General features: G+C 45.1%; 1 protein-coding gene and 1 long non-coding RNA gene across 2 annotated transcripts in view; one reads left to right on the top strand and one right to left on the bottom strand.

Moving 5' to 3' along the window:
- Window positions 1–7,026, top strand: part of LOC140739857 (proteinase-activated receptor 3-like) — a 29,026-nt gene extending 22,000 nt beyond the window's left edge. The window contains exon 3 of the mRNA XM_073068460.1: window positions 4,421–7,026. Coding sequence (XP_072924561.1) covers window positions 4,421–5,547 — 1,127 coding nt within the window. The 3' untranslated portion in view covers window positions 5,548–7,026. The remainder of the gene's footprint in view (window positions 1–4,420) is intronic.
- The window catches only part of LOC140739861 (uncharacterized), a 30,112-nt gene extending 10,108 nt beyond the window's left edge, over window positions 1–20,004 (bottom strand). Inside the window, exons 1-2 of the long non-coding RNA XR_012101763.1 lie at window positions 19,868–20,004; window positions 19,375–19,668 (exon numbers count right to left, since the gene is read on the bottom strand). This is a non-coding gene — a long non-coding RNA (uncharacterized lncRNA). The remainder of the gene's footprint in view (window positions 1–19,374; window positions 19,669–19,867) is intronic.
- Window positions 20,005–27,059: the final 7,055 nt, after the last annotated feature.

Here is a 27,059-nt window from a genome sequence, read left to right as displayed (position 1 = left end):
AGTGTCAGGTGTGGCACTGTGACAGCGCCAATGACCTGTCAATCCCGCCACTGCCTGTAAGGAATTTGTAGCTTCTCCCCGTGACACAGTCCTCCTGATGCTCTGGTTTCCAAAGAGATGATGGGTTGATCGGTAACAAGGCTGTAATTGGGAATTCTGGGCCAGTTGGACTAGAAGGGCCTGTTACCATGCTGTCTCTCTACATAAAATAAATACAAAATGTCATGCCAATGATGCACAATAGTTTGATGCCAGTCTGCACTGAGATCAGGACTGTCCCCATAGTTTACATTCACAGCTTACAGACGTTATGAAGCAAAAGTAGGTTTAGCCACACAAGGGGCGGTGGATGGGAGCAGTTCTCCACAACCAGGGAGGTGTGGCACCATCATGCCCCCCTACAACATTTCTCCTCATCCTCACTGGGACCTCATTGCCAAGGCCAGCGATTGTCCCAGAAATGACCCGTTGGCTGGTCGAAGGCTGGTCAGAGACGGTGCTTCTTGCGCCAGTCCGGTGTGCAGAGGCTGAGGGACCGGAGGAAGACTCCACGCCCACCCCACAGGAAAGTGATAGCCACAGGTTTGAAAGTACTTTCCACAAGGAGGCTAACACAGGCAGCCTCAAAACCGGATGCAACAATGCGAAGGTAGGAAATCTCTCAGTCCTCGTGTGGTGAGCTTTCTGCCAGAACCCATAACATTCTGGGTGAGTAGGTTACGAAGCTCCTATGTTGAGGGGAATATATTGGCGTGAGTCATTTCAGCTCTATTCCTGGAGTGGCACAGGAGCGTAGTGGTTAGCACAATGCTTTGCAATACAGGCAAGTCCCGTCACTGCCTGGACAGAGTTTGTATGTTCTCCCCATGACCGCGTGGGTTTCCTCCCACAGTCCAAAGACGTACTGGTTGTAAATTGCCCCATGATTAGGTTAGGATTAAATTGGGGTTTCTGGGCAGCACAGCTCGAAGGGCTGAAAGGTCCTAGTCTGAGCTGTCTCTCAATAAATAAATACACTGCATTCAGTCAGCAATCTTGAGGCCAAGGGACCCTTGCTGATTACTTGCTCCACTTGGTCATTCTGCTGTGTCTTCTGAACACGTACATCACAGGCAGAGCACGTCGTTTAAAGAAACATCTTCCATCAATAGTAACAAGCTTTTGCTCATCCGAAGACGTGGGATCATTGTGGCACCCGGTGCTGCCAGGTGTCACTGGAGAAGTTAAGGGAACAGGTCGGTCTGTTTTCTCTGATCAACATCTGGTGCAGATTTCCGTTTCAACTGCCGTGTCTTTGCCTGAAGGAGAAGGGGCTGCCTCTGAGTTTCTCAGCCTTAGATCTGGCAGTGTCTCAGTGGTGCCCATGGAGCTTGGCGTAGGTGAAGCTCGCTCTGCTGTGCTTGTGGGTGGGGTCCGTGCACCGCCATTTCAGCAGCTGACAGCCGGAAGACCAACTATTCCAGAATTTGTTCTGACATGGACTGACTGGAGCATGTAGTGAGACTGTGGTGGGCAGGATTCACAATCTTCTCCTGTCAAGACCTACACAGTATTTGAACTGAATTGAATTTCGGTTTATTGTCATTTAGAAACCACAACTGCAATGCAGTTAAAGAATGAAACAACGTTCCTCCAGAATGATATCACAAAAAGCACACGACAAAACAGACTACACCAGAAAATCCACATAACGTTTGGCAATCCCCAAATTGAGAGTCCGGAGAGGCTGCTGCGTATTAATATCGCACTACCATCTTTGCACGCTCCCCGGAAAGGAGCTCCAAAACCACCAGACAAAACAAGACTACCCAGACACACCAAGTCAGGAGACCAACTCTACCACCCAACAAACCAAAAACTAAAGCTACAAGACCTACACAAAACCATGTAGTTGCAACATATAGTTACAACATTGCAAACAATACCATAATTAATAAAAAACAGACCATGGGCACATTAAAAATAGTCCAAAGATGTTAAAAGATTATAAGTTCAAAAGAAACCACCACGCAGTTTCCACCAGTCTTCAGGGTCCTGATAGACTCGTCATCCCATGCAGGCGGCAGAAGGGAACACCCCCACTATGGACTTACACGGCGCCGCCGGACCCAGCCTCGCAGACGCAGCACACAGCGAAAGCACCCCAACCACAGCGGACTCCGAGTCTGTCAAACCTCCGACCATCCCCTCCGGCACAGCCTCTCTGAGCACCATCCTCTGCTGAGCGCACTACGACACCCCCTCCACCGGCAACGCCACCCCGAGGACTGGGGGCCTGTTCTTCCCAGCAGAGACCCGGACCTCACAACAGCAGCAGCAACAAAGAAGGCCTTCCTGGAGATTTCCAGATGTTCCTCCGTGCTCCCACGTCCGTTTTTCATCAGATTAGGATTGTGCACGGCACCCCGCTTAACAAATAACAGATATCAACTCCAGAGAGGCCGCTGCAAACTGTGTCACACCGCCATCTGGAAGATGGTATTTGACCATAGTTTCAATTTTAAAAACTAAGAACAGGAGTAGGGCATTTGGCTCCCCCAAAATGTTCCATCATTTAAAAACATCTGACCTGATTGTAACCTTAATTTTGAATCCTCATCTACCTGAGGTCAGTCTTCACCACTTGTTTATTAAGATTCTCTCTACCTCTACAGTAAAAAGATATTCAAAGATGCTGCTTCCGCTGCCCTTTGAAAAAGTGAGTTGCAAAGATGAACTTCTTTAAAAATCACCTTTTTTCTATCTTATTTTTAAACTCCAATCTCTGTTTCTGGATCTCCCACAAGAATCCTCCTCTTTTCATCCACTCCTTCAAGATTCTTCGGGATCCTACATGTTTCAAGTTTTGCATGTGATTACAGGAAGGAAGTGAAGACTTTGGAAAGATATTCATCACGAGGCTGTCTGGATTAGAGGGTCTGAGCTATAAGGAGATAAACATGGGTTATTTTTTCCGGATCGTCAAAGGCTGAGAGAAGACTGGATAGAAGTTGATTAGGTTATGAGAGGCATGGACAGGGTAGACAGAGTCTCGTTTTCCCAGGGTAGAAATGTCAAGTCTTTGGAGGACATTGGAGAGGGGCAACGTTTAAAGGGGATGTGTTGGGTAAGTACTTTACACATGGAGTGGCAGTGCCTGATACGGAATGCCAGGAAAACGGTGATAAGAGATATTTAAAAGGCTGTTAGACGGACTCATGAATAAGGAGGGGATAGAGAAGAATGGATCGTGAGTAGGCAGAAGAGATTTAATTTAATTTAGCATTATGTTTGACGTGGACATCATGTGCTGAAAGTCCTGTTGTTGTTCTGTTCTGCGTTCTGTGTTCTATGTTCTATAATAGACTGTCTATTATAATTATTCAGTAATAGACTAAGACAACTGCACTGCTCCAAAGGGTGTTGTATGAGGTCATTCTTACCCTCGGCCATTAGGCTCTACAATGAGTCAACCTATTGCCGAGCAAGTGCTGACTCCCTGCTGGTAGGTTGTTTACCACACCCAGCTATCATGGACACCCTGTGTAACACTGTACAATACTACCATCGCTTCTTATCTGGATAGTGTGAATGTGCACACGTTGCTGTATAATATTGCGGCAATTCTTGCACTGCCATCTTGTCAGTGTGAGCTTGAGAAATCTTGTACACAGTGTGAGCTTGCAATTCTTGCACTACCATCTTGTCAGTGTGAGCTTGAGAAATCTTGTACACAGATAATCAGCCAGAAGTAGAGTGCACTGGGAGACGGAACTCACAATCATTCCAGATCCTGCATAATTTAGACTGCACCTTGCCCTCCACCCTGCTGTCTATATTTCCTCATGATATTGAAGGAGGCCATTCATCCTATTGAACCTATGTTGGCTCACAGAACAATCTTATCAATCCCACTTCCACATTTATTTCACTTCTCCCCTTTCTCCCACACAGAAATCCCTAAATCCCTTAATCCCACCTCACTACACTCACCCCTACCAGGAGCAATTTAGAGCAGCTGATTAAGCTAACAATTTTTCTTTTTGGTGGGGGGGGGGGGGTTTATTGGAGAAAAGCAGAACACCAAGCAGAAACCCAGGTTTGGAGAGACAATTTTGCTCAGGGATAGTATGAGAGGTCAAATCATAGCCCTGTCACTTAAGCTTTAAGGCAGAAGCACACCGAATTGCCCTGCTTGATAAATCCTGGTGACATCATGCACATTTTATTCCATATCTGTACTTTAATCTTCAGCTTTATTTTATATAATTTTTTATTCATTATAATTATTAAATACTGTTGATTTTGGTCGCACGTCACGCCAACAAACCACAGCAAATTCTGAATACGTGCAGATGTGTATGGTGAATGAAGTTGATCCTTGAATTCAGTTACCAATGCAATAACAATGAATTCCCCTCTCCTTTGCTTTCTTCTTTAGATTACAGCGATATTGCTTCCGTTGTTTCAAAGGTCAAAGCTGAAACGCGTTTCGTACCAAGCGTGGGCGACATCATGAAAGGATTTAAAACCAAACCATTCAAAGTAAATGGCTCCAATGAGACGATCTACTTTGTGAATGAGACAGTGGTAAAGCAGCTCACTGGTCTCACCACCACAGTTACCATCCCAGGCCTCTATTTCTTAGTGTTTGCCATTGGGCTCCCTGCCAATGGGCTAGGACTCTGGGTACTGGCAACAAAAATCAGAAAATTGCCTTCCACCATCTTCCTGATCAGCCTGGCATCTGCAGACCTCCTCCTGATCCTGATGTTACCGTTCAAAATCTCCTACCACCTTCTGGGCAACAACTGGGTCTTTGGCGAAGCCTTGTGTCGGATGACGACCGCCTTCTTCTACGGGAACATGTACTGCTCCATCCTGCTCCTCACCGTCATCAGCATCGACCGATACTTTGCCCTCGTGTATCCTTTCACCTCCCGGCAGTTCAGGGACAACACATTTGCCATCAGCGTCTGCTCCGTGATCTGGGTAATCGCCGCGCTCCTGGTTCTGCCATTTCTCTTCAAGGAGCAGTTGACCAGCATCTACAACCTGAACATTACGACCTGCCATGATGTGTTGCCAGTGGATAGTCAGGCCGGGTATTTCTTCTACTACTTTGTATGTTTGGTTATCATGGGATTTTTGATCCCATGCTGTATCACTGTATTTTGCTATGGTTCTGTAATCAAAACTTTAATAGTCAATGAGAAGAGTTACATGCATGCTGCAATAGTCACCTTCCTGATTTTACTGGTGTATGTTGGGTGCTTCGCTCCCAGCAATATCATCCTCCTAATTCACCACTCGGAGTACCACCTTACCGAGGAGAGTGAGCTCTACATTTATTACATGGTCTGCATGGTTGTCAGTAGCTCCAGCAGCTGCATTGACCCTTTCATTTACTATTACATTTCTGATGAATTTAGGGTCAAGGTGATGCATGTAATTTGCTGCAGGAAGGAGCAGCAACGCATGCTCTCTGGGAGGACCACCCAGGAACTCCTGAACACTCACACCTACTCCTCACACTCCAGAGCTGAGATGTCCGTGAAAGACGCCTGATTCCGTGCAGGACCGGGAGGGAATTCAAAGACCCAAAGGAAGAAATCAATCCACTGACGATGAACTGAAAAATACATTGTCAGCACTGAATGCTTTCAGCGTCATATCAGCAATGGGATTGAAAACGGACCAGATTCTGTTGGTTCAGATTAATTTAGCAGATTATGTTTTTTGTTCTCAGATATCACCTATATAGAATTTTGAAAACCAGAATTTATGTTTCCTTCAGTATTGTTGTATTGTTTACAAAGTAGCAGGAATGAAAGTGAGTTGGTGACTTCCCCTCCAGACCACAGCACCTTTCAGAACACAGCTCCCCCCTGCCAGATTTAGCCGCACTGCACTTTTCTCCATAGTTGCCACACTATATTCTGCTTTCCTTTATACTTCCTCAATGTATGGCCTGATCTGACTGGCTGGTATGCACCATAAACGGCTTCTCACTGCATTTACATGTGACACTAGCAAAACCCAACCAATATGATGTCTCACTCTCAAAACGCCGGGGGAACTCAGCAGGCCAGGCAGCATCTGTGGAGAGGAATAAACAGTCGACCCTTCGCCACGATGCCTCTCCACAGGCACTGCCTGACCACCAGAACTTTGCCTTCGTTGCTCTGGGTTTCCAGCATCGTCTCACTCCACTCCTTGGTCAGTTCACTTCAGATGGTCTGGTTCTGGATTACCCTGAGAAGTTCCTCATAGTTAGCCCTATTTTCTGGCTCTGATATTTTGTATACTTAAATCAAATTCCCCCTCTACTTCCTCAACTCCTAGAAATCAAGCCCAGTTTATCCAGTCTCCTCTCATAACAGAAACACACAATCCCAGGGCAACATTATGGTGAATCTGCTCTCCAGTATAAGCACTTTGTTCTAATAGTGTAGAAATGAGAATTACACAAAGTACTCCAGTCTTGGCTTAAGCAATGCTTTGTATAGTTGTGTGATCATCTCCCTGTTTTATATTCAAAGCCTTATTAAAAAGACAGGCACCTCACACTGCTTTCTTGGCCATCTATCCACCCAGGCTGCTACCTTCAGGGATCCTCGTGCACCAAGGTCCTCCTCTTCCTCAATACCTCATAGGGCCCTAGTTTTATTAGTCCTCCGAAAGTGCTTCTTATTTATCAGAATTAAATTCTGTCTGTCATTGTTTGGCCCATCTCAGAAACTCATCTGTATTATCCAATAGCCTTAAAATTACCATCCTCACTCTCTGTGCCGCCACCAGATTTGGTGTCACTAATCATACCTTCCCTACCATAATCCTAATAACTAATGTAAATAATGAACAGTAAGGATTTCCAGGCCAACCCGGTGGTACGTTGGTGGTTGAAGGCTCCCATATGTAAACCTGAAGGTAGCGGCCTACTGCCTGTCCCCACAGGTATATTTAATGTATATTTAAACTTGTGTTAAAATGTAAACACTGTATCTGACACAAACCTGTGCAACAAATAAAAACAGATCATATAGATGCCTTTTGTGAGCATATAAGTGAGTAATTGAAGTCTTCTTCTTCTGAGGCAGTCTCTGCTTGGGGCATCTGCTGGATGATGTCAGGAGGTTGAGGTGAAACACTCTTTCAGTCACCTGTGCAGGGTATCTGTATGTCCCTGACACTGGTATTGAAGCTGTCAGCATCACCCTGAATCCACCTCCTCTGGTTTGAGCACTCAAGTGTTTGACATTCACAAGGGTCGGTGCACGTGTCGCATTTCCTCAAGGAAGAGCCGCGGGGTAATGATGCAGCTCTATAAAACTCTAGTTAGGCCACACTTGGAGTACTGTGCCCAGTTCTGGTTGCCTCACTATGGGAAGGACGTGGAAGCATTGGAAAGGGTACAGAGGAGATTTACCAGGATGCTGCCTGATTTAGAGAGTATGGATTATGATAAGAGATTAAGGGAGCTAGGGCTCTACTCTTTGGAGTGAAGGAGGATGAGAGGAGACATGATAGAGGTATACAAGATATTACGAGGAATAGATAGAGTGGACAGCCGGCACCACTTCCCCAGGGCACCACTGCTCAGTACAAGAGGACGTGGCTTTAAGGTAAAGGGTGGGAATTTCAAGGGGGATATTAGAGGAAGGATTTTTACTCAGAGAGTGGTTGGTGCGTGGAATGCACTGCCTGATTCGGTGGTGGAGGCAGATACACTAGTGAAATTTAAGAGACTACTAGACAGGTATATGGAGGAATTTAAGGTGGGGGGTTATATGGGATGCAGGGTTTGAGGGTCAGCACAACATTGTGGGCTGAAGGGCCTGTAATGTGCTGTGCTATTCTATGTTTTATGTTCTATGTTCTAAGTTCAGAGAACTTGGATTGTTTTCTTTGTCTGCCTCTGAATCTGACCTGTGACAAAGCTCAGAACTGAGAGTCTTAAGAGTTTGGTGTTGGGCATGTGAATGACATGGCCAAGCCAACGGGGCCAAATGAGCATTGTGAGAAGGACCTCAGTAATGGTGCTGTAGACAGGCAGCAGACACTCATACTGCCTTGCTTAACTTTCCAGTGAATTTGAAGTTTAGTGTGGCTACACAGTAGTGGCATTTGTGCAGTGCCTGACAATGCAATAGATAGTCCAGGCCTTACAAGCATATCGGAGGCCAGGAATTACAATGGTACACAACACAAGTTTTGTGCTAGATCTGAGATCTTGATCTTCAAATACCCTCTTAGTCAATGAACATTTGTACATGCTGGTGTCTTGAACACAATGGTGAATTTCTTTATCAGTTTTTCTACCCTGATCAAAATGTTGCTCCTGAGAAATGAGAAGAAATCCATGCCTTCTAGGGGCTCATTGTGAAACCTTATTGTCAAAGTGTGGAGTGGTGTAGCAAGATTCAGAATCAGAATCAGGTTTATTATCACCGGCATGTGCTGTGAAATTTGTTAACTCAGCAGCAGCAGTTCAATGTAATACATAATATATAAGAAGAGGGAAAATAAATAAATAAGTAAATCACGGTATACATATATTGAATAGATTTTAAAAACTGCAAAAACCAGAAATAATATATATTTAAAAAGTGAGGTAGTGTTCATGGGTTCAATGTCCATTTAGGAATTGAGTGGCAGAGGGGAAGAAGCTGTTTCTGAATCACTGAGTGTGTGTCTTCAGACTTCTGTACCTCCTATCTGATGGTAACAGTGAGAAAAGGGCATGCCCTGGGTGATGAAGGTTCTGAATAATGGACACTGCTTTCCTGAGACACCACTCCCTGAAGATGTCCCGGGTACTTTGTAAGCTAGTACTCAAAATGTAGCCGACTAAATTTATAACCCTCTGCAGCTTTTTTCGGTCCTATGCAGTAGGAGCACTGCCACCCCCCCATACCAGGCAGTGTTGAAGACTGTCAGAATGCTCTCCACGGTACATCTATAGAAGTTTTTGAGTTAATTTGTTGACATGCCAAATCTCTTCAAACTCCTAATGAAGTATAGTCACTGGCTTGCCTTCTTTATAACTGTAATGGTATGTTGGGACCAGGTTAGTTCCTCAGAGATCTTGACACCCAGGAACTTGAGCCTGCTCACTCTCTCCACTTCTGATCCCTCTATGAGGATTGGGAGGTATTCCTTAATCTTACCCTTCCTGAAGTCCACAATCAACTCTTTCATCTTACTGAGGTTGAGTGCAAGGTTGTTACTGCGACACCACTCCACTAGCTGGCATATCTCACTCCTGTATGCCCTTTCATCTCCATCTGAGATTCTACCAACAATGATTCAGTGAATCTGTGGACCATGACTCAGAGCTCAGCCACCAAAAGGTTACAAACATAAGTGATGTCTCCTTATTTAAGCTCAATTACTGAGTTACTCAAGTAACCTTTACCCTGGAGTGCAGCCAACATGAATTCAACAGCTTCCCATTGGATCTGAAGGTGGCTCATTCCTTGGGAAGATTTTTGGACATGAGATCCAACATTTTGTCAAGAAAGATTGAGAAACATGTTTGGCAAAGGCTCAGTCTTGTTTGACACCAGTCTTTATTCAGAAAGATAGACCCATTGGTTAATATAATAGAACACAGAACAGTACAGCACAGCACTGGGTTTTTTTTTGGTGCCAACATTTTAACCTACTCCAAGATCAATTTACCCCTTCTCTCCCACATAGCTCTCCATTTTTCTTTCATCCTTATGCCTATCTAAGAGACTCTTTAAATGTCCCTAATGTATCTGTCTCTACCACCAGCCCTGGCAGCTTGTTCCACACACCCACCACATTCCGTGTAAAAAGTCCTACCTCTTCCACCACTCCTATCACCTTAAAATTAAACAAACTAGCATTAGCCATTTTTGTCCTGGGTAAAAAAAAGCTGGCTGTTTACTCTATTAATGCCTCTTGTTTTATTAAACATCTCTTATCAAGTCACCTCTCACCCCCCTTCACTCCCTACAGAAAAGCCCCAGGTCACTTCGCCTATTCTCATAAGATATGCTCTCTCATCCAGACAGCATCCTGGTGAATCTCCTCAGTGCCCTCTCTCAAGCCTCAAAATCCTTCCTATAATAAGGTGACTAGAACTGAACACAATACTGCAAGTGTGGTCTAAACAGAGTTTTATAGAACTGCAACATTACTTCACAATTCTTAAACTCAACAGCTCTTAAGCTCAAGGACAACACACCTTCTTAACCACCCTTTCAACTTGCTCAGCAACTTTGAGTGATCTATAGACTTGGACTTCAGGATCCCTCTGTTCCACCACCCTGCCATTAATCTTGTACTCTGCTTTCAAGTTTGAAATTCCAAAGTGAATTACTTCCCACTTTTCCAGACTGCCACTCCTCAGCTGAGCTCTGCATCCTATCCTATCAATCTTGTAGCCTATGGCAATCTTCCACACTATCCACAACATGACCAACCTTTGTGTCGTCTGCAAGCTTACTAACCCAGTTCTTCTTCTATTTCCGGCAGTTTAGATGCACCTAGGCACATTACTGCCTTCTGCAGGATGTACAGGTAATTACAGAATTTCAAGAAACTCAAATTCTCAAATATAAACTAGTCACGTGTAGAAACAGAGTAATAAACTTTTCAATCAGATGATGGTTCTCTTGGTGGCCAAACAAAGATTTAATAGAAAAACAAAATTAATTTAAGTCAGACAGCCTCTTGAACAATATTCTTCTTTCAATTTTATATCGATTACAACTCAGCAAAACATGCTGACTTGTCTGTGGACTACCACAGTCACATAATCCAGTTGGATGTTTTCCTATTATCTTTAAGTATTAGTTTAGCCCACAATGCCCCAACCTAAGTCTTGTTAATTTCACCATATCTCTATGATTTAAAGAGCAACAGTCTGAGACCTTTTTAACTAGTGGGTGACTAGAAAAGAAATGCCTTCCCTTTAATTCATTTTTCCAATCCTCTTGCCATTTCTTCTCTATGCCTTTTTTACCCTACTTCTCAATTCTGCTCTGCCTAGGGGTATTCTAATTCCTACTTGCCCACTCTGTAAGGAAGACTTTGCAATGCCATCCACAATTTCACTTCCCTCCACCCCAGCATGCCCAGGTATCCATGTAAATCTGACTTCACAACCCATCTTCCCTATTCTAAACAAAACTGAGAGAATCTCAATGACTATGTGGGGACGAGCTTTTGATTTATTCCCTTTTACAGCCTCTAAGGCAGCAGCAGAATCTGAACAGGTCATCATGCATGGTCATCAGTCTTCTATCCATACTAGCCCAGTTCCTCATTGAAGTCAGTTATAAAAATCACAAAGAGCTGTGGTTCAGAGAAGATCCTCATGGAACATCACTGGTTACCAACCTCTGTCACCAGCCCTGCGTATGTAATTGTACTTACTAATCAATATCTTAACTAGAGTCATTAAGCCCTTGTGTTTTCAGTTGAATCTTATCAAGTTCATTGTGGCTGGCACGTGTTTTCTGCAGTCTATGATTATTTAAAGAGGACTCTCAGTTGATGCCTTAGTGGGGTCATTGTGTCAGAGGATGAATTACCTCATGGTGTCACTCGATTGCTCCTCCGAGGCTCTGATTCCGACGTTTAATCTTTGGTTTCCATCTCCTGCCGTTCTTCCGCACCTGGGTCCAGTCCTTCGTGAGTGCTCCACGACAGGCCTCCAGGCAGAATACGCTCCATCTGCTACCATTGTCCACCTTCAGTGGGCAAGCAAATCCTGAAGCCATGCAGCCAAGTTTCCCTGGATCCCGTCCTTCCTGACTTTCTGAATCAGCCTACCACGGGGAGTTTTGGCAAATATCCTCGCTAAAAGCCATCTGCACCACATCCACTGCTCAACCTTCATCAATACGTTTTGTCACTTCCTTGGAGAATTCAGTCAGGCTTACGAGGCACAAACAGCGTCGGCAGGCAGTTGTGAAGCAAACATAAGATGCATATGAGTTCCTATGGGCAATCAGATCTGAGAAGTGTGCTCTAAAGTATCTCTACGTGGATGGAGTCCTTCCATCTTTCTGGAGCTGTCACACATGAAACAAGTAAGGGGGTGGGGGGGGACTGATGAGAACAGTGGGGGAGTGGAACCAGTGGAAGGAATGTGTAGATGATGGGCATGGTTGAGGGTAGGTACAGGGACAACAGGGTAGATCAGGAGGAGAAAGAAAAGGGATGGGGGGCAGCTTATTTAAAGTTGGAGAATTTGATGTTCATGCTATCAGGTTGCAGACTATCCAGGCACAATGTGGGGTGTTCTTCCTCATGTTTGTATTTAGCTGTAGAGGACGTCAATTGAATTGAATGATCTTTATTGTCATTATACATAGGTACAATGTAACTCTGTTTGGCTTCCTCTCAGGCAATCAAACAAAGCGGTAGATAAAAACAAGACAGTAATAGAAAAACGGTATTGAATAGATAAGTAGCAGAAAATAAGTTGCAGCAGCACCAGAATATCACAGCAATGCACACCTCTTCTTTGTGGTGGCGTGTTGGGGAGGCAGCATTAAGAAGAGGGACGCCTCACGTCTTAATAAGCTGGTAAGGAAGGCGGGCTCTGTTGTGGGCAAAGTACTGGAGAGTATAACATCGGTAGCAGAGCGAAGGGCGCTGAGTAGACTACAGTCAATTATGGAAAACCCTGAACATCCTCTACATAGCACCATCCAGAGACAGAGAAGCAGTTTCAGCGACAGGTTGCTATCGATGCAATGCTCCTCAGACAGGATGAAGAGGTCAATATTCCCCAATGCCATTAGGCTTTACAATTCAACCGCCAGGAGTAAGATATGTTAAAGTGCCGGGGTTGATTGTATTTAATGTATTTAAGTAAACTGCTTAAGAACTTTTTAAAAGCTATTATTAATGCTTTTTGAGAGAGTGATTTAGATGCATATCATATTTTTACTGAGTTAAGTATTGTATGTAATTAGTTTTGCTACAACAAGTGTATGGGACATTGGAAAAAATGTTGAATTTCCCCATGGGGATGAATAAAGTATCTATCTATCTATCTATCTATCTATCAAAGTGCCGTTAGTGCAAGTATTTGAGTCCTTGTGTGTGCTCACAGTTTCAGTCATTGTTCTATGGGAGTGGTGTGATGGAGGCCACAGCTCTGGGGTAGAAGCTGTTCCTCAGTCTATTTGTTCTGGCTTTTAGTGTCCTGAACCTTTTGCTGGATGGCAGCGGGTCAAATAGGGAGTGGCCGGGGTGTGTGGTGTCTCTGGTTATGCTGATTGCTTTCCTCCTGAGTCTGCTGGAATAGATGGTGTCCAATCCTGGGAGCTCCATCCTGACAATGGGCCGCCTTCACAGACTGTCAGTGTGAAAACAGGGAGGAGAATTAAAGAGGCTTACAACCCGGAAATCGAGACAGTCATGGTGGACAGAGACCTGTGGGGTGGCGAGGGGAAGGTGCAGCTGGTGGTGGGATCATGTTCTAGGTTGTGAAGAATGGTGCGTTGGATGCACTGTGGTAAGTGATGGCCGGGAGAACTCTGAACCTGTTCTGTCTGGGGAGGTGGGGGTGGGGGTAAGGGCAGATGCTGGTGGAGGGTCCCTAAGTGACAGTGAGGTGGGAGCCTTGTTTTCCGAAAAAGGAGAACATCTTAGATGTCCTGGAGTAGAAGTCCTCATCTCAAGAAAGTGAAAGAAAGGAATACCATCCTTACAGTCTGTAGCTCCATAACTAACATCGATGAGCAATACTTTGATTCTGCCCAACACCACAGCGTAGCACCGGTCTGTCTCTGTATAACACTGAAATACAACACTAATGGGTATATGTCTGTATCTGAAACAAGTTGCAATTTCAGATTCCTTTTAAAGAACGAGGACAAGAACAATGGGCTGTGTTTCTTTGAAAGTAAAGCACAGAAATCAAAGTCTGCAGTCCTTTAAAAAAATCAGCAGATTTCAAATTCTGTACCGTATTTTCTGACTCTTACTTTAGCTGTTTGTATAATTTCATATAACATCTCTAATTTCTTGAGCCAGCACTGCTGAGTTATACACAAAGTCACTGTTGTCCACTGACACTACCCCAGACCTATGTACTCGCGTGACCGTGTAAGATTGGAAGGGTTGGTAATCAGTGTTGTATCCGTTCCTGCGGTCTTTGCTGACAAATAAAACGATATCAACAGTTGGAGTGGGCTAAGTCTAGGACCAGTGTCAGGAGCAGGTGGAAGAAGAGGAGGCCACAAACCAGGGTCCGGACTGTGGTTTGGGCTTGGGATTGGAAAAACCAGGATTTTGGTTTGTACCATAAATTGCTCACGTGTTTCAGCTCATGCTGAACACCACTCAAGAGTTCTATTGAAAGTTATTTGCCCGTGCTTTTCTCTCTCTCTCTCTCTCTCTCTCTCTCTCACCAAGCCCTTCTTATTACATAAACCAAAAATTATACCCACAACAATTTGATCTACACAATCTGCTCTCCTGTGCGTGATCATTAATTATCCAATATAGGAATGTTTGACGTCCAAGTAATGGAGGACCAGAGGGATCTTGGGCTCCAGGTCCACAGATCCACTTAACCTGCCACACAAGTTGATAAGGATGTTAAGAAGGTAAATGGAGTGTTAGCCTTCATTAGTTGCAGGATTGAGTTCGAGAACAGCAAGGTGATTTTGCAGCCCGATAAAACCCTGGTTAGACCACACTTGGAGTACTGTGTTCATTTCTGGTTGCCTCATTATAAGAAGGATGTGGAAGCTTTAGAAGTGCTGCAGGGGAGACATACCGTCTAGGTAGCCTCCAGCTCCTTGGTATGCACACCGAATTCTCCAACTTCCGGTAATTCCCTTCCTCTCCCTTCCACCATCCCACTTTCACTCTGCCTCTTCCTCCAGCTGCCTATCACCTCCCTCATGATTCTGCCTTCTCCTACTACCCATAGTGCTTTTCCCCTTACATTCCTTCTTCACCTTTCCTGCCTATCCCCTCCCTGCTTCCCCTCCCCCACCCCTTGATCTTTCCTCTGATTGGTTTTCCACCCTCCCCCCCCCCCCACCTTCTTTATGGGGCCCCTGCCCCCTCCTTCTTCAGTCCTGACAAAGGGTCTCGGCCCGAAACGTTGACTGCTCGTTTCAACGGATGCTGCCCGACCTGCTGAGTTCATCCAGCTTGTTTGTACGTGTTGATTTGACCGCAGCATCTGCAGTATACTTTGTGTTTACCAGGATGCTGCCTGGATTGGCGAGCAGGTCTTATGCAGAAAAGTTGAGCAAGCTAGTTCTTTTCTCTTTGAAGTGAAGGAAGGTGAGAGGTGACTTGATGGAGGTGTACAAAATGATAAGAGGAATAGGTAGAGCGGATAGTCAGTGAATCTTTCCCAGGAGGAAATGGCTAATATGAGGGGGCATCATTTTAAGGTGATTGGAGGAAAATATAGGGGAGATGCCAGAGTTAGGATTTTCATCACAGAAAGTGGTAGGTACATGGAACGCCTGCCAGGTGTAGTGGTAGAGGCAGGTACATTAGGGACATTTAAGAGGCACTTAGTAGGCACAGGAAAGATATTAAAATGGAGGGCTATGTGGGAGGGAAGGGTTAGATTAATCTTAAAGTTAAAAGGTCAACACAACATCGTGGGTTAAAGGAACTGCTGTGATGTTTTATGTTCTATGTAACAAGATGTTTTGATTGGGAAAAAAAATGATTGAGTTGATCAACGTGCCAGAAGCGGCAGGTGTGTTTACATTTGCTGAGGACACTCCCTGCTGACTGCACAAGATAGGTATGGTGACGGTGCTGTACTCTACCGCAGGAGGTGAGTAGGCTGAGTGAGTGGGTGAAAACTTGGCGCTTAAGTATGGAAAAGTGTGAAGTTGTGTGCTATATGAGTCAAGAGGCAGCTTATTAACTGAAAGGAAGAAGATTACAAAACGTACAGAGGGATTTAAGGATTCTTGTGCATGAGTCAATACACATTAGGGAGATGTAAAAAGGTAAATGACAAGGTGGCTTTTATCACTAAAGAGAATTTCGAAATTGGGAAGTTTTGTCATAATTGCCAAGGCAAGTCACATCTGGGGTTCTGAGCAGTACTGTTTTAATTCAGGATATTGAGAGTGAAAGGATTCACCAGGTATCTTGTTATTTCTAAGATGGCTTATGATTTTAGTGATATTGTTGCATGGCTGGAGTGCGACTAAAGATTTTGTGATTGTGTAAGCACATACTTTTTGGCTTTGAAAAGTTCAGCAATCACACTGTGTTTCAAGGGATAAGAAATTTGATCCATGTTTAATCAATGCTGGCCCTTTAGAAGTGATGCATCCTTCCTGAAGCATCGACTACAGCAATAAACATGTTACCATTGCAGAAACATGGAATGGGCAGGGGTAGTAGTGGGGAGAGGGGAGCTGTTTTACTTCAGGACATTGACTTCTAAAATCTGGGGGGAGAGGGGAGAAGGGGAAGTGTGGGAACCCTTCAGCCAGCGTAGACTGGAAGCCACATTAGAGGGAAAAGAAAGACATTAGTGCAGTAAATCTCGTCATCAGGATAAATTTAACAGGACAGCACAGTGATGCAGCTGTTAGGGACAGTACTTCCCAACACCAGAGACCTGGTTCAAAGCTGATCAAGAGTGATGTCTGCACGTTCTCCCGGTAACCTAATTGTTTCCTTTGACCGCTCCAGTTTCCTCCTACTCTCCTAAGATCTGCAGGTTGGTAGGTTAATACGTCACGGTAAACTAGCTGAGTGGTAGAATCAAGAGGTGGCTGGGGAGGAAGGTGAGGAGACAAGAATGTGGGAGGAATAAAATAATTTAGGATTACTGCAGGATTAATGTAAATGAGTGCCAGAGCCCTGAGACCTAATTCCACGATACATGTCTAGCCCCAAGCCTACAGGAAGGATGTGCTTGCACTAGAGAGAGTGCAGAGGAGATTCACCAGGATGTTAAATGGACTAAAAGACATTGGTTATGGGGAAAGATTGTTTGGGCTTCATATCCAGGAGCGAAGGAAGTTGAGAGGTAACTTAATAGAGAATAAGAAATTATAGGAGGCATAGAGACAAGTAAATAGAATCTTATTCCCACGGTGGGATTATCAGAAACCAAAAGTTTAAGCTAGTGGAAGGAGTTTTAAAGGGGATTTGAGAGGAAAGATTTTTAGGCAAACAGTAGTTAATATCTAGAACTTGATGACAATAGAGGTGCTGAAATTGGGTACAAAGCACAAAATGTCACAGTTAATTAGGATGAGTGTTAATGGGCAGAAAAGTTTGATTTAGCTATGAAGGCTCAAAGGACCCATTCTTCTGTCAGATAATCTATGTCTCTATGACTCTGATTTTAGAAAGAGATAAATGGTGAGAGTGGGCTGGAGTCCTAATAGAAGTGTAATTGATACTGCTGTGGGGATTAATGGCTTTATAATGGATATTGTCGGTTGAATTAAATTGAATTAAATTGACTTTATTACTTACATCATTCACATACATGAGCAGTAAAAACCTTTATGTTACGTCTCTGTCTAAATGTGCAATTGATAGTAATTTATAATAAATATTATGTACAACAGGACAGTCAATATAACATAGAAATACAGTTGTGTCAGCATGAATTACTCAGTCTGATGGCCCGGTGGAAGAAGCTGTCCCGGAGCCTGTTGGTCCTGGCTTTTATGCTGCGGTACCGTTTCCCAGATGGTAACAGCTGGAACAGATTGTGGTTGGGGTGACTCGGGTCCCCAATGATCCTTCGGGCCCTTTTTACACACCGGTCTTTGTAAATGCCCTGAATCATGGGAAGTTCACAATTACAGATGCGCTGGGCTGTCCGCACCACTCTCTGCAGAGTCCTGCGATTAAGGGAGGTACATTTCCCATACCAGGCAGTGATGCAGCCAGTCAGGATGCTCTCAATTGTGCCCCTGTAGAAAGTTCTTAGGATTTGGGAACCCACACCAAACTTCCTCAACCATCTGAGGTGAAAGAGGCGCTGTTGTGCCTTTTTCACCACACAGCCGGTGTGTACAGAGCACGTGAGATCCTCGGTGATGTTTAACCTAAACCTCAAGATTGCAATGTCAAAAAAGGAAAGAGAGATTCATAAAAAGGACCACGTGGAAGTGAGAGTGAAATATCCAAAATAACGATAGAAAGTGCTGTTTCTTTTTCGATCGACGATGTTTGAGGAGATCATGGCAAATAAAACTGGACCACAACATCAGAAGTATAAGTGAAATAAAAGAGTTGAGAATGCAAACTCTAGAAACAGAACCAGGCTATTATCACTGACGTGTTGTGAAATGTGTCGCTTAGTGGCAGCAGTACAGAACAATATACAAAACATATTATGTTACAAAAAGAAACATTACATAAGTTAATAAACAGATAGACAGATAGATGAACAAGTAAGTACTGTAGTACAAAAAGAGATTAAGTCAGCAATCTGCAACATGTCTAAACAGAACACTGATCCTACAGCTGGTATATATTGACCGTTCAGCAATGGAACAAGGTTAAGAAACTCATTACACAATTTTTAATTAATCGAAGCTCGCACTTTATTGTCTCTGCACAAACAACAACGTAACTTTGTTGACCCAGGGCAACAACTAAGAACATGTTCTTTCTGTACCAATGCTCACTCAGACCACTTTTCCAATTTATAACACCAAAATAGGGGATCTCTGCTGGCCAGATGATTGATTCTTTCTTCTGCCAGCCACTGGCACGGGGGTTCTTCCTCGTGATGGCGATTCTCTGGAGAAAATTATCGCTGATGGCGCAATCAAAGTGTCCACTTTTATATTCAGACCTTATCACTATAAATGTAGTGTTCCAGTGTCATTGGATAGATATTACCCTGACTGGCCCTTTATACCTTTTTATTGGCTCTTGTTCAGAGCTACAACCCACATTGTCCCATGCTCTCTGCCCTTAGTTTCGTGCCTTTGTTCCTTTCAACTCTGACTGGTTCAAACCAGTCAAACTAGGTGACCCAGACACCAAGTCTAACGAGATTACAAATTTCTCCTCTGTCGGTCTGCCTCTTTGCATGCTAAATAACTATTCATCTGAGATTGGTCTCAGGTTTACAGGTCACTACCTTGTGTCCACATTCTGATTCAATTATCCCAGTGCAAGAATCAGTTCAGAGTCCATAAAAGGGGGGGGGGGGGGCCAGCAAGGACAGTCTCACAAAATGGCCGACTCCATCCCACAGCCCCCATGCAAGAAGTAACAGATCGTACACTGTATACAATTATAATTAAAGTACGTTTACACATTTCAGCTTTATCAAACAGTTAGTAGAAAAAGGAAAATAAAAAGAGCCCACTACAATTAACCCAGTCCAAACGTACACCTAAGCAGGAGTTCATCCTGAATTTGTCTTTAACTCACGTGCTGGATCCACAGTCTGCATGAAAGGACACACCATCTTCCGAATGACGCTCAAAGTCCATCTCGAACAAATGGGCTCCCCCACGGGAGTTTTGGTCCTTCCTCCTTGAAGCCATTCATCTGCACAAAGCACCTTGTGCAATAGGGACAGCATCCTCAGCCATCTTCCCTCCTGTCTTCTCACAGCTGCTGCCATAAAGATCTCGACCCACACCAGTCACAAAAACCTCTCCTTCCGGGATTCTCTAGAACCATCTCCCAATTCCACCATCCTGATTGGCCGACACAACATTCCTAAGTTAAACAACATAGCTCCTTATCTCAGCTCAAACCCAAAGAGGCTGAAAGCAGAACAGAGTGCTCTTACAGAACTGCCAAAATTAAACACCTACAGCATAGCAGTAAAAAAAAATCTTAACCAGGGTGTTACATGTATAACAAGGAAACCACTCCCTGTGAATCCCTTAGTTCTTTTCATTTAGAGAGGCATTACCTGGAGTTATATGCATACTGGAATTCAGAAACTCTCTGGAAAGGATTGCCATCCTCTGTGGGTGTACAGTAACAAAGCAAAACCCTCCCGGTGCCTTCTGGTTCTCTACACTCTGGTAGGAAGGTAACCGAGTAACAGTGGCACGTCTAGACAGAACACAGAAGCCACGAGAAGTTAATTGTTTCTCAGATTAAAGGGGGAGGAGCTGCAGTTCCACAAAGCTCAGTGCTGAGGACATTGATTTTTTGATTTGTGACTTGGATTTTGGAATAGAAATCTAGAGTCAGGTTTAGATTTATTTATCACGACATGCAATGAGATGTGTTGTTTGCATTAGCAACCAACACAACCCAGGGATCTGCCGAGAGTTGCCCATAAGTGTCGCCAGAAACACCAACACAGCATGTCCACGAAGTTCAGCGGAGCAACACAGAAGACAACAAACAGCAAAACAAGCTCTGTTTTCCCCCCCAACCCATCTACACACAGGGACAGTCCTCCAACTCCAGAACAGGGCTCCCTCCCACCCACCTACACACAGGGACAGTCCTCCAACTCCAGAACAGGGCTCCCTCCCACCCATACACACACAGGGACAGTCCTCCAACTCCAGAACAGGGCTCCCTCCCACCCATACACACACAGGGACAGTCCTCCAACTCCAGAAGGACTCCAGCCTCAAGTCTCCAGGCTTCAACCTCTGAGCCTCTGGTTGACTTTTGTGCTTCAGTCTTCAGTGTCAACCTCTGGTCTAGCCCAGGACAAGATTCCAGACTCCAGGCTCAAACTCTAGGCACACTGACTGAGTGGCCCTCATGCCTCCTGCTCACATGGACAGCTGGACGTCCATAAATGCCCTTCATCACCTGCCCACATCGTTGGCCTTCGAGCACAGAGCAAAGGTCCTTTATCATCTGTCAACATCACTGGACTTTGAATGCCGAGTAGAGGCCCCGCCCCCAACTCCTCCACATACCTGACTCTAAAAACTATCCTGACCCAATTTCCCCCAAATCACTGTCCCTGAACTCTAACTTCACCCTTAACTCTCCTTTCTGTCTCCAAAACAATCCCATAAACTTAAATAACGTCAAAGTCTGAGCCACAATCTCGACAGTGACCGCAGCTCAGCGCCATCCAAAATAAAAATTTAGAAAAGATAAGACACAAGTGAACATGCTCATAATGGACAAGTAGGCAGAGAAATGCTGGTCCCTGCAGGACTAGAAAAAACACAGATTTAACATTTTATGAAAGAGGTACTGGGGAGGTGGAATTTGATGGAAAGAAAATGAATAGGTTGTGTTACCCGGGGAGACCTACAGCTGATGCGACCTGCAGCTTGGTCATCTCTGAGGCTGAGGTACAGAGGTGTCTCCAACGAGTGGACAGTCGCAAGGTTGCAGGACAAGATGGCATCCCAGGGCGGGTACTCAGGATGTGCGCGGCACAACTGGCAGGTGTGTTTACCAGCGTAGAGTGCCCTCTTGCTTCCAAACATCCACCACTGTCCCTGTACCTGAAAAGACCAAGGTAACATGTCTGAATGACTGGCATCCTATCACACTCAACTCAATAATAAGCAAATGCTTTGAGAGGCTGGTCAAAGACTACATCTGCAGCTTGCTACCGCCCACACTGAACCGTCTACAATTCGCCTACTGACACAACCGATCGACAGATAATGCAATAGCCACTGCTCTTCACACTGTCCTCACACATCTGGAGAAAATGGATGCATATGTGAGAATGCTGTTCTTGTTCCACAGTTCAGCATTCAACACCATCATTCCACCCAGGCTCAACAAGAAGCTCAGAAATAAATAAAAACACAAAATGCTGGCAGAACTCAGCAGGCCAGACAGCATCTATGGGAGGAGGTAGTGACGACGTTTTGGGCCGAAACCCTTCATCAGGAGCCAGAAACCTCAGCCTTCTCCTGTGCAGCTGGATCCTGGACCTCCTGTCAGATCGCCGGCAGGTGGTAAGAGTGGGCTCCCTCACTTCTGCCCCTCTGACCCTCAACACAGGTGCCCCTCAGGGCTGTGTCCTAAGCCCCTCCTTTACTCTCTGTATACCCATGACTGTGTCGCCAGCCACAGCTCCAATCCACCAATTAAATTTGCTGATGATACTACACTGATTGGCCTAACCTCAAATAATAACAAGGCAGCCTACAGAGAAGAAGTCATCACCCTGACACAGTGGTGTCAAGAAAACAACCTCTCCCTCAATGTCGCAAAAACAAAGGAGCTTGTTGTGGACTACAGGAGGAATGGAGACGGGCTAACCCCATTGAGAGAGTGAACAGATTCAAGTTCCTGGGCATCCACATCACCGAGGACCTCATGTGGTCTGTACACAGCAGCTGTGTGGTGAAAAAGGCACAACAGTGCCTCTTTCACCTCAGACAGTTGAGGAAGTTTGGTGTGGGCCCCCAAATCCTAAGAACTTTCTACAGGGCCACAACTGAGAGCATCCTTTCTGGCTGCATCACTGCCTGGTATGGAAACTGTACTTCCCTCAATCGCAGGACTCTGCAGAGAGTGATGCGGACAGCCCAGCGTATCTGTATTTGTGAACTTCCAACTAGAACATTTACAGAGACAGGTGTGTAAAAAGGGCCCAAAGGATCATTAGGGACCCAAGTCACCCCAACCACAAATTGTTCCAGCTGCTAGTACTGGGAAACGGTACCGCAGCATAAAGGCCAGGACCAACAGGCTCCAGGACAGCTTCTTCCACCAGGCCATCAGACTGATTAATTCATACTGATACAATTGTATTTCTATGTCATAGTGACTGTTCATATTTAACCATCTTGTTACACTCCTGTTGTACATACTATTTATTATAAATTACTATAAACTGCACATTCCACATTTAGACAGAGACGTAACATAAGGATATTTACCCATGTATGCGAAGGATGTAAGTGATAAAGTCAATTCAATTCAGGAACAGAACTAGGAAGAGGTGGTGAATGGGATGAAGCAGGAGCCACAATAAAACGATATGTCAACCAATCTCCCTCTCCATGGTGGACCCTATGACCACCTGATTTTGCATCCAGTGATCAAGACTCCATCGAAAAAGTTCAAAGTTCAAAGTGTATTTATTATCGAGGAATATATAAATTATACAACCTTGAGATTTGTTTGCTTACAGGTAGCCATGTAGCAAGAAACCCGGATGAACCCAATTAAAGACAAAAAAGACCAACACCCAATGCGCAAGAGAAAGGGGGAGGAAAACACAAATCACCCCAACAACTGAAGCGAACAACGCCATTCTGAACCTAACTGAGTCCTCAGATCTGAATCCCGGAGCAGCCTGGAGTAGGCCCAAAGCCTCATTATCAGTTCATCATCAGAAAGCCCGTAATCCCACTTTAACTTCAGGAAACATCACCTTGCATGCTGTACCTAACGTCTACTGCGAAAGTCCAACGGGAGGCTCAGTGGCGCCGGTGACTTCGCAGCTCCAGGGATCTCGGTTTGATTCCGTCCACGTGGAGTTCTCACGTTCTCCACGTTACTGTATGAGCTTGTCCAGATGCTCTGGTTTCCCCCCACCTCGAGCTGGCCGGTCAATTCGCTGCTGTAAAAAAAGACCCTTTGGTATAGATTAATGGCAAAAAGAGTCAGAGGGGAGTTGATGGACATGTGTGGGGGAGAATAACTTGAAGGGGTACAGGGAAATAAGAAAAGGAGAAATGGGACAAACAGGATTGCTTCCCTGGGAATTAATATAAATCTGAAAGATCTGATGGCTTGCTGACATAAATAGACAATAGACAATAGGTGCAGAAGTAGAGCATTCGACCCTTCGAGCCTGCACCGCCATTCTGAGATCATGGATGATCATCTACTATCAATACCCGGTTCCTGCCTTGTCCCCATATCTCTTGATTCCCCTACCCATAAGATACCTATCTAGCTCCTTCTTGAAAACATCCAGAGAATTGGCCTCCACTGCCTTCCGAGGCAGTGCATTCCAGACCCCCACAACTCTCTGGGAGAAGAAGTTTTTCCTTAACTCTGTCTTAAATTACCTACCCCTTATTCTCAAACCATGCCCTCTGGTACTGGACTCTCCCAGCATCTGGAACATATTTCCTGCCTCTATCTTGTCCAATCCCTTAATAATCTTATATGTTGCAATCAGATCCCCTCTCAATCTCCTTAATTCCAGCGCGTACAAGCCCAGTCTCTCTAACCTCTCTGCGTAAGACAGTCCAGACATCCCAGGAATTAACCTCGTGAATCTACGCTGAACTTCCTCTACAGCCAGGATGTCCTTCCTTAACCCTGGAGACCAAAACTGTATACAATACTCCAGGTGTGGTCTCACCAGGGCCCTGTACAAATGCAAAAGGATTTCCTTGCTCTTGTACTCAATTCCCTTTGTAATAAAGGCCAACATTCCATTAGCCTTCTTCACTGCCTGCTGCACTTACTCATTCACCTTCAGTGACTGATGAACAAGGACTCCCAGATCTCTTTATATTTCTCCCTTACCTAACTCTACACCGTTCAGATAATAATCTGCCTTCCTGTTCTTACTCCCAAAGTGGATAACCTCACACTTATTCACATTAAACGTCATCTGCCAAGTATCTGCCCACTCACTCAGCCTATCCAAGTCACCCTGAATTCTCCTAACATCCTCATCACATGTCACACTGCCACCCAGCTTAGTATCATCAGCAAACTTGCTGATTTTATTCTCAATGCCTTCATCTAAATCGTTGATGTAAATCGTAAACAGCTGTTTTCCCAATACTGAGTCCTGTGGCACCCCACTAGTCACCACCTGCCATTCCCAGAAACTATCTTCTATCTTCTTTCTCTTCACATACCTAAAAAAGCTTTTGCTATCCTCCTTTATATTTCTGGCTAGCTTGCGTTTGTACTTCATTTTTTCTCCCCGTATTGCCTTTTTAGCTAAGTTCTGTTGTTCCTTAAAAATTTCCCAATCATCTGTCCTCCCACTCACCTTAGCTCTGTCATACTTACTTTTTTTTAATGCTATGCGATCTCTGACTTCCTTTGTCAACCACTGTGGCCCCTTTCCCCCCTTTGAATCCTTCCTTCTCTGGGGGATGAACTGATTTTGCACCTTGTGCATTATTCCCAAGAATACCTGCCATTGCTGTTCCACTGTCTTTTCTGCTAGGATATCCATCCAGTTAACTTTGGCCAGCTCCTCCCTCATGGCTCCATAGTTTCCCCTGTTCAACTGCAACACTGACACCTCCGATCTGCCCTTATCCTTCTCAAATTGCAGATAAAAACATCATATTATGGTCACTACCTCCTAATGGCTCCTTTACTTCAAGATCGCTTATCAAATCCTGTTCATTACACAACACTAAATCCAGAATAGTCTTGTCCCTGGTCGGCTCATGTACAAGCTGTTCCAAGAATGCATCCCGCAGGCACTCTGCAAACTCCCTATCCTGGGGTCCAGCACCAACCTGATTCTCCCAGTTCACCTGCATGTTGAAATCCCCCATAACTACTGCGACATTACCTTTGCCACATGCCAATGTTAACTCCCTATTCAACTTGCACCCAATATCCATGCTACTGTTTGGTGGCCTGTAGACAACACCCATTAGGGTCTTTTTGCCCTTACTGTTCCTCAGTTCTATCCACACAGACTCTACTTCTCCTGATCCTATGTCCACCCTTGCAAAGGACTGAATCTCATTCCTCACCATCAGGGCCACCCCACCCCCTCTGCCCACATTTCTGTCCCTACGATAGCACGTATACCTTTGTACATTCATTTCCCAGGTCTGATCTCCCTGCAGCCATGTCTCCGTTATCCCAACAACGTCATAGTTACCCATTCGTACCTGGGCTTCAAGCTCATCCGCCTTATTTCTGACACTTCGTGCATTCAGATATAGAATTTTTAACCCATTTCTCCTCTCTCTGTTTAAATCGCTGCCTATTGTGCTTAACCCAGCTTCCCAAACTCCCATCAGGCTATACACCCCTAGAATTTTGTTGTCCTTCCTACATTTACTTATTCTTTCAACACATTTAACTCTATGTTCTGTCAGACCATCCCTCTGTACACGAGTCCTCCTTATCACTCGTTCCACCCCACCTTCCTCTACTACACACTTAATATTCCGGAACCGTGTAGTCCCCACCTATCCTTTATTCTTCCTCTCGCTATCCTCTTTCGCATTCTGGATCCCTGCCCCCTGCAAATTTAGTTTAAACCCCCCCCGAGAAGCACTAGCAAACTTTCCTGCAAGAATGTTAGTACTGATCCAGTTCAGGTGTAAACCGTCCCGTCGGTACAGATCCCACCTTCCCTGGAACAAAGCCCAATTATCTACAAACCTGAAGCCCTCCCTCCTGCACCATCCTCTCAGCCACGTATTAATCTGTATAATCCTTCTGTTCCTTGCCCCACTCGCACGTGGCACAGGTAGCAATCCTGAGATTGTTACCCTGGAGGTCCTGCCCTTCAGCTTTGTACCTAACTCCCTGAACTCACTACGCAGGACCCCCTCACTCATCCTACCCACGTCGTTGGTCCCTACATGGACCACAACATCTGGATTCTTGCCCTCCCTCTCGAGAATAACCTGCACCCGATCTGAGATGTCTTGGACCCCGGCACCAGGGAGGCAACATACCATCCGAGACTCCCGATCTTCCCCACAAAATCTCCTATCCGCCCCCCTGACTATAGAATCCCCTATCACTACCGCTCTCTTCTCTTCCCTCCTCCCCTTCCTAGTCGAGGGTCCAACCTCAGTGCCAGAGACAGGACCACTGCAGCTTGTTCCTGGTAGGTGATCCCCACCAACAGTATCCAAAACGGTATACTTATTGTTGATGGGAACGGCCACAGGGGTGCTCTGCTCTCTCTGTCTGCTCCCCCTGCCTCTCTTGACTGTCACCCATTTGCCTACCTCCTGTCTTTTCGGTGTGACTACCTCCCGATAACTCTTATCTATCTCTGCCTCTGCCTCCCGAATGATCCGTAGTTCATCCAGCTCCTGCTCCAATTCCCTAACTCGGTCTGATAGGAGCTGCAGCTGGATGCACCTATTGCAGGTGTAGTCATCGGGGACAACTGTGTTGACCCTGACCTCCCACATACTGCATACGGAGCACACCACTGCTCTAACTGTCTCCCCCATTACCTGATCCTAGATTAGTCA

The sequence above is a fragment of the Hemitrygon akajei genome, chromosome 16 (assembly GCF_048418815.1).
Source record: "Hemitrygon akajei chromosome 16, sHemAka1.3, whole genome shotgun sequence".
NCBI classification, from domain to species: Eukaryota; Metazoa; Chordata; class Chondrichthyes; order Myliobatiformes; family Dasyatidae; genus Hemitrygon; species Hemitrygon akajei.
The sequence above is the reverse complement of the archived record's forward strand: the minus strand, read 5'-3'. Positions and strand labels throughout refer to the sequence as shown.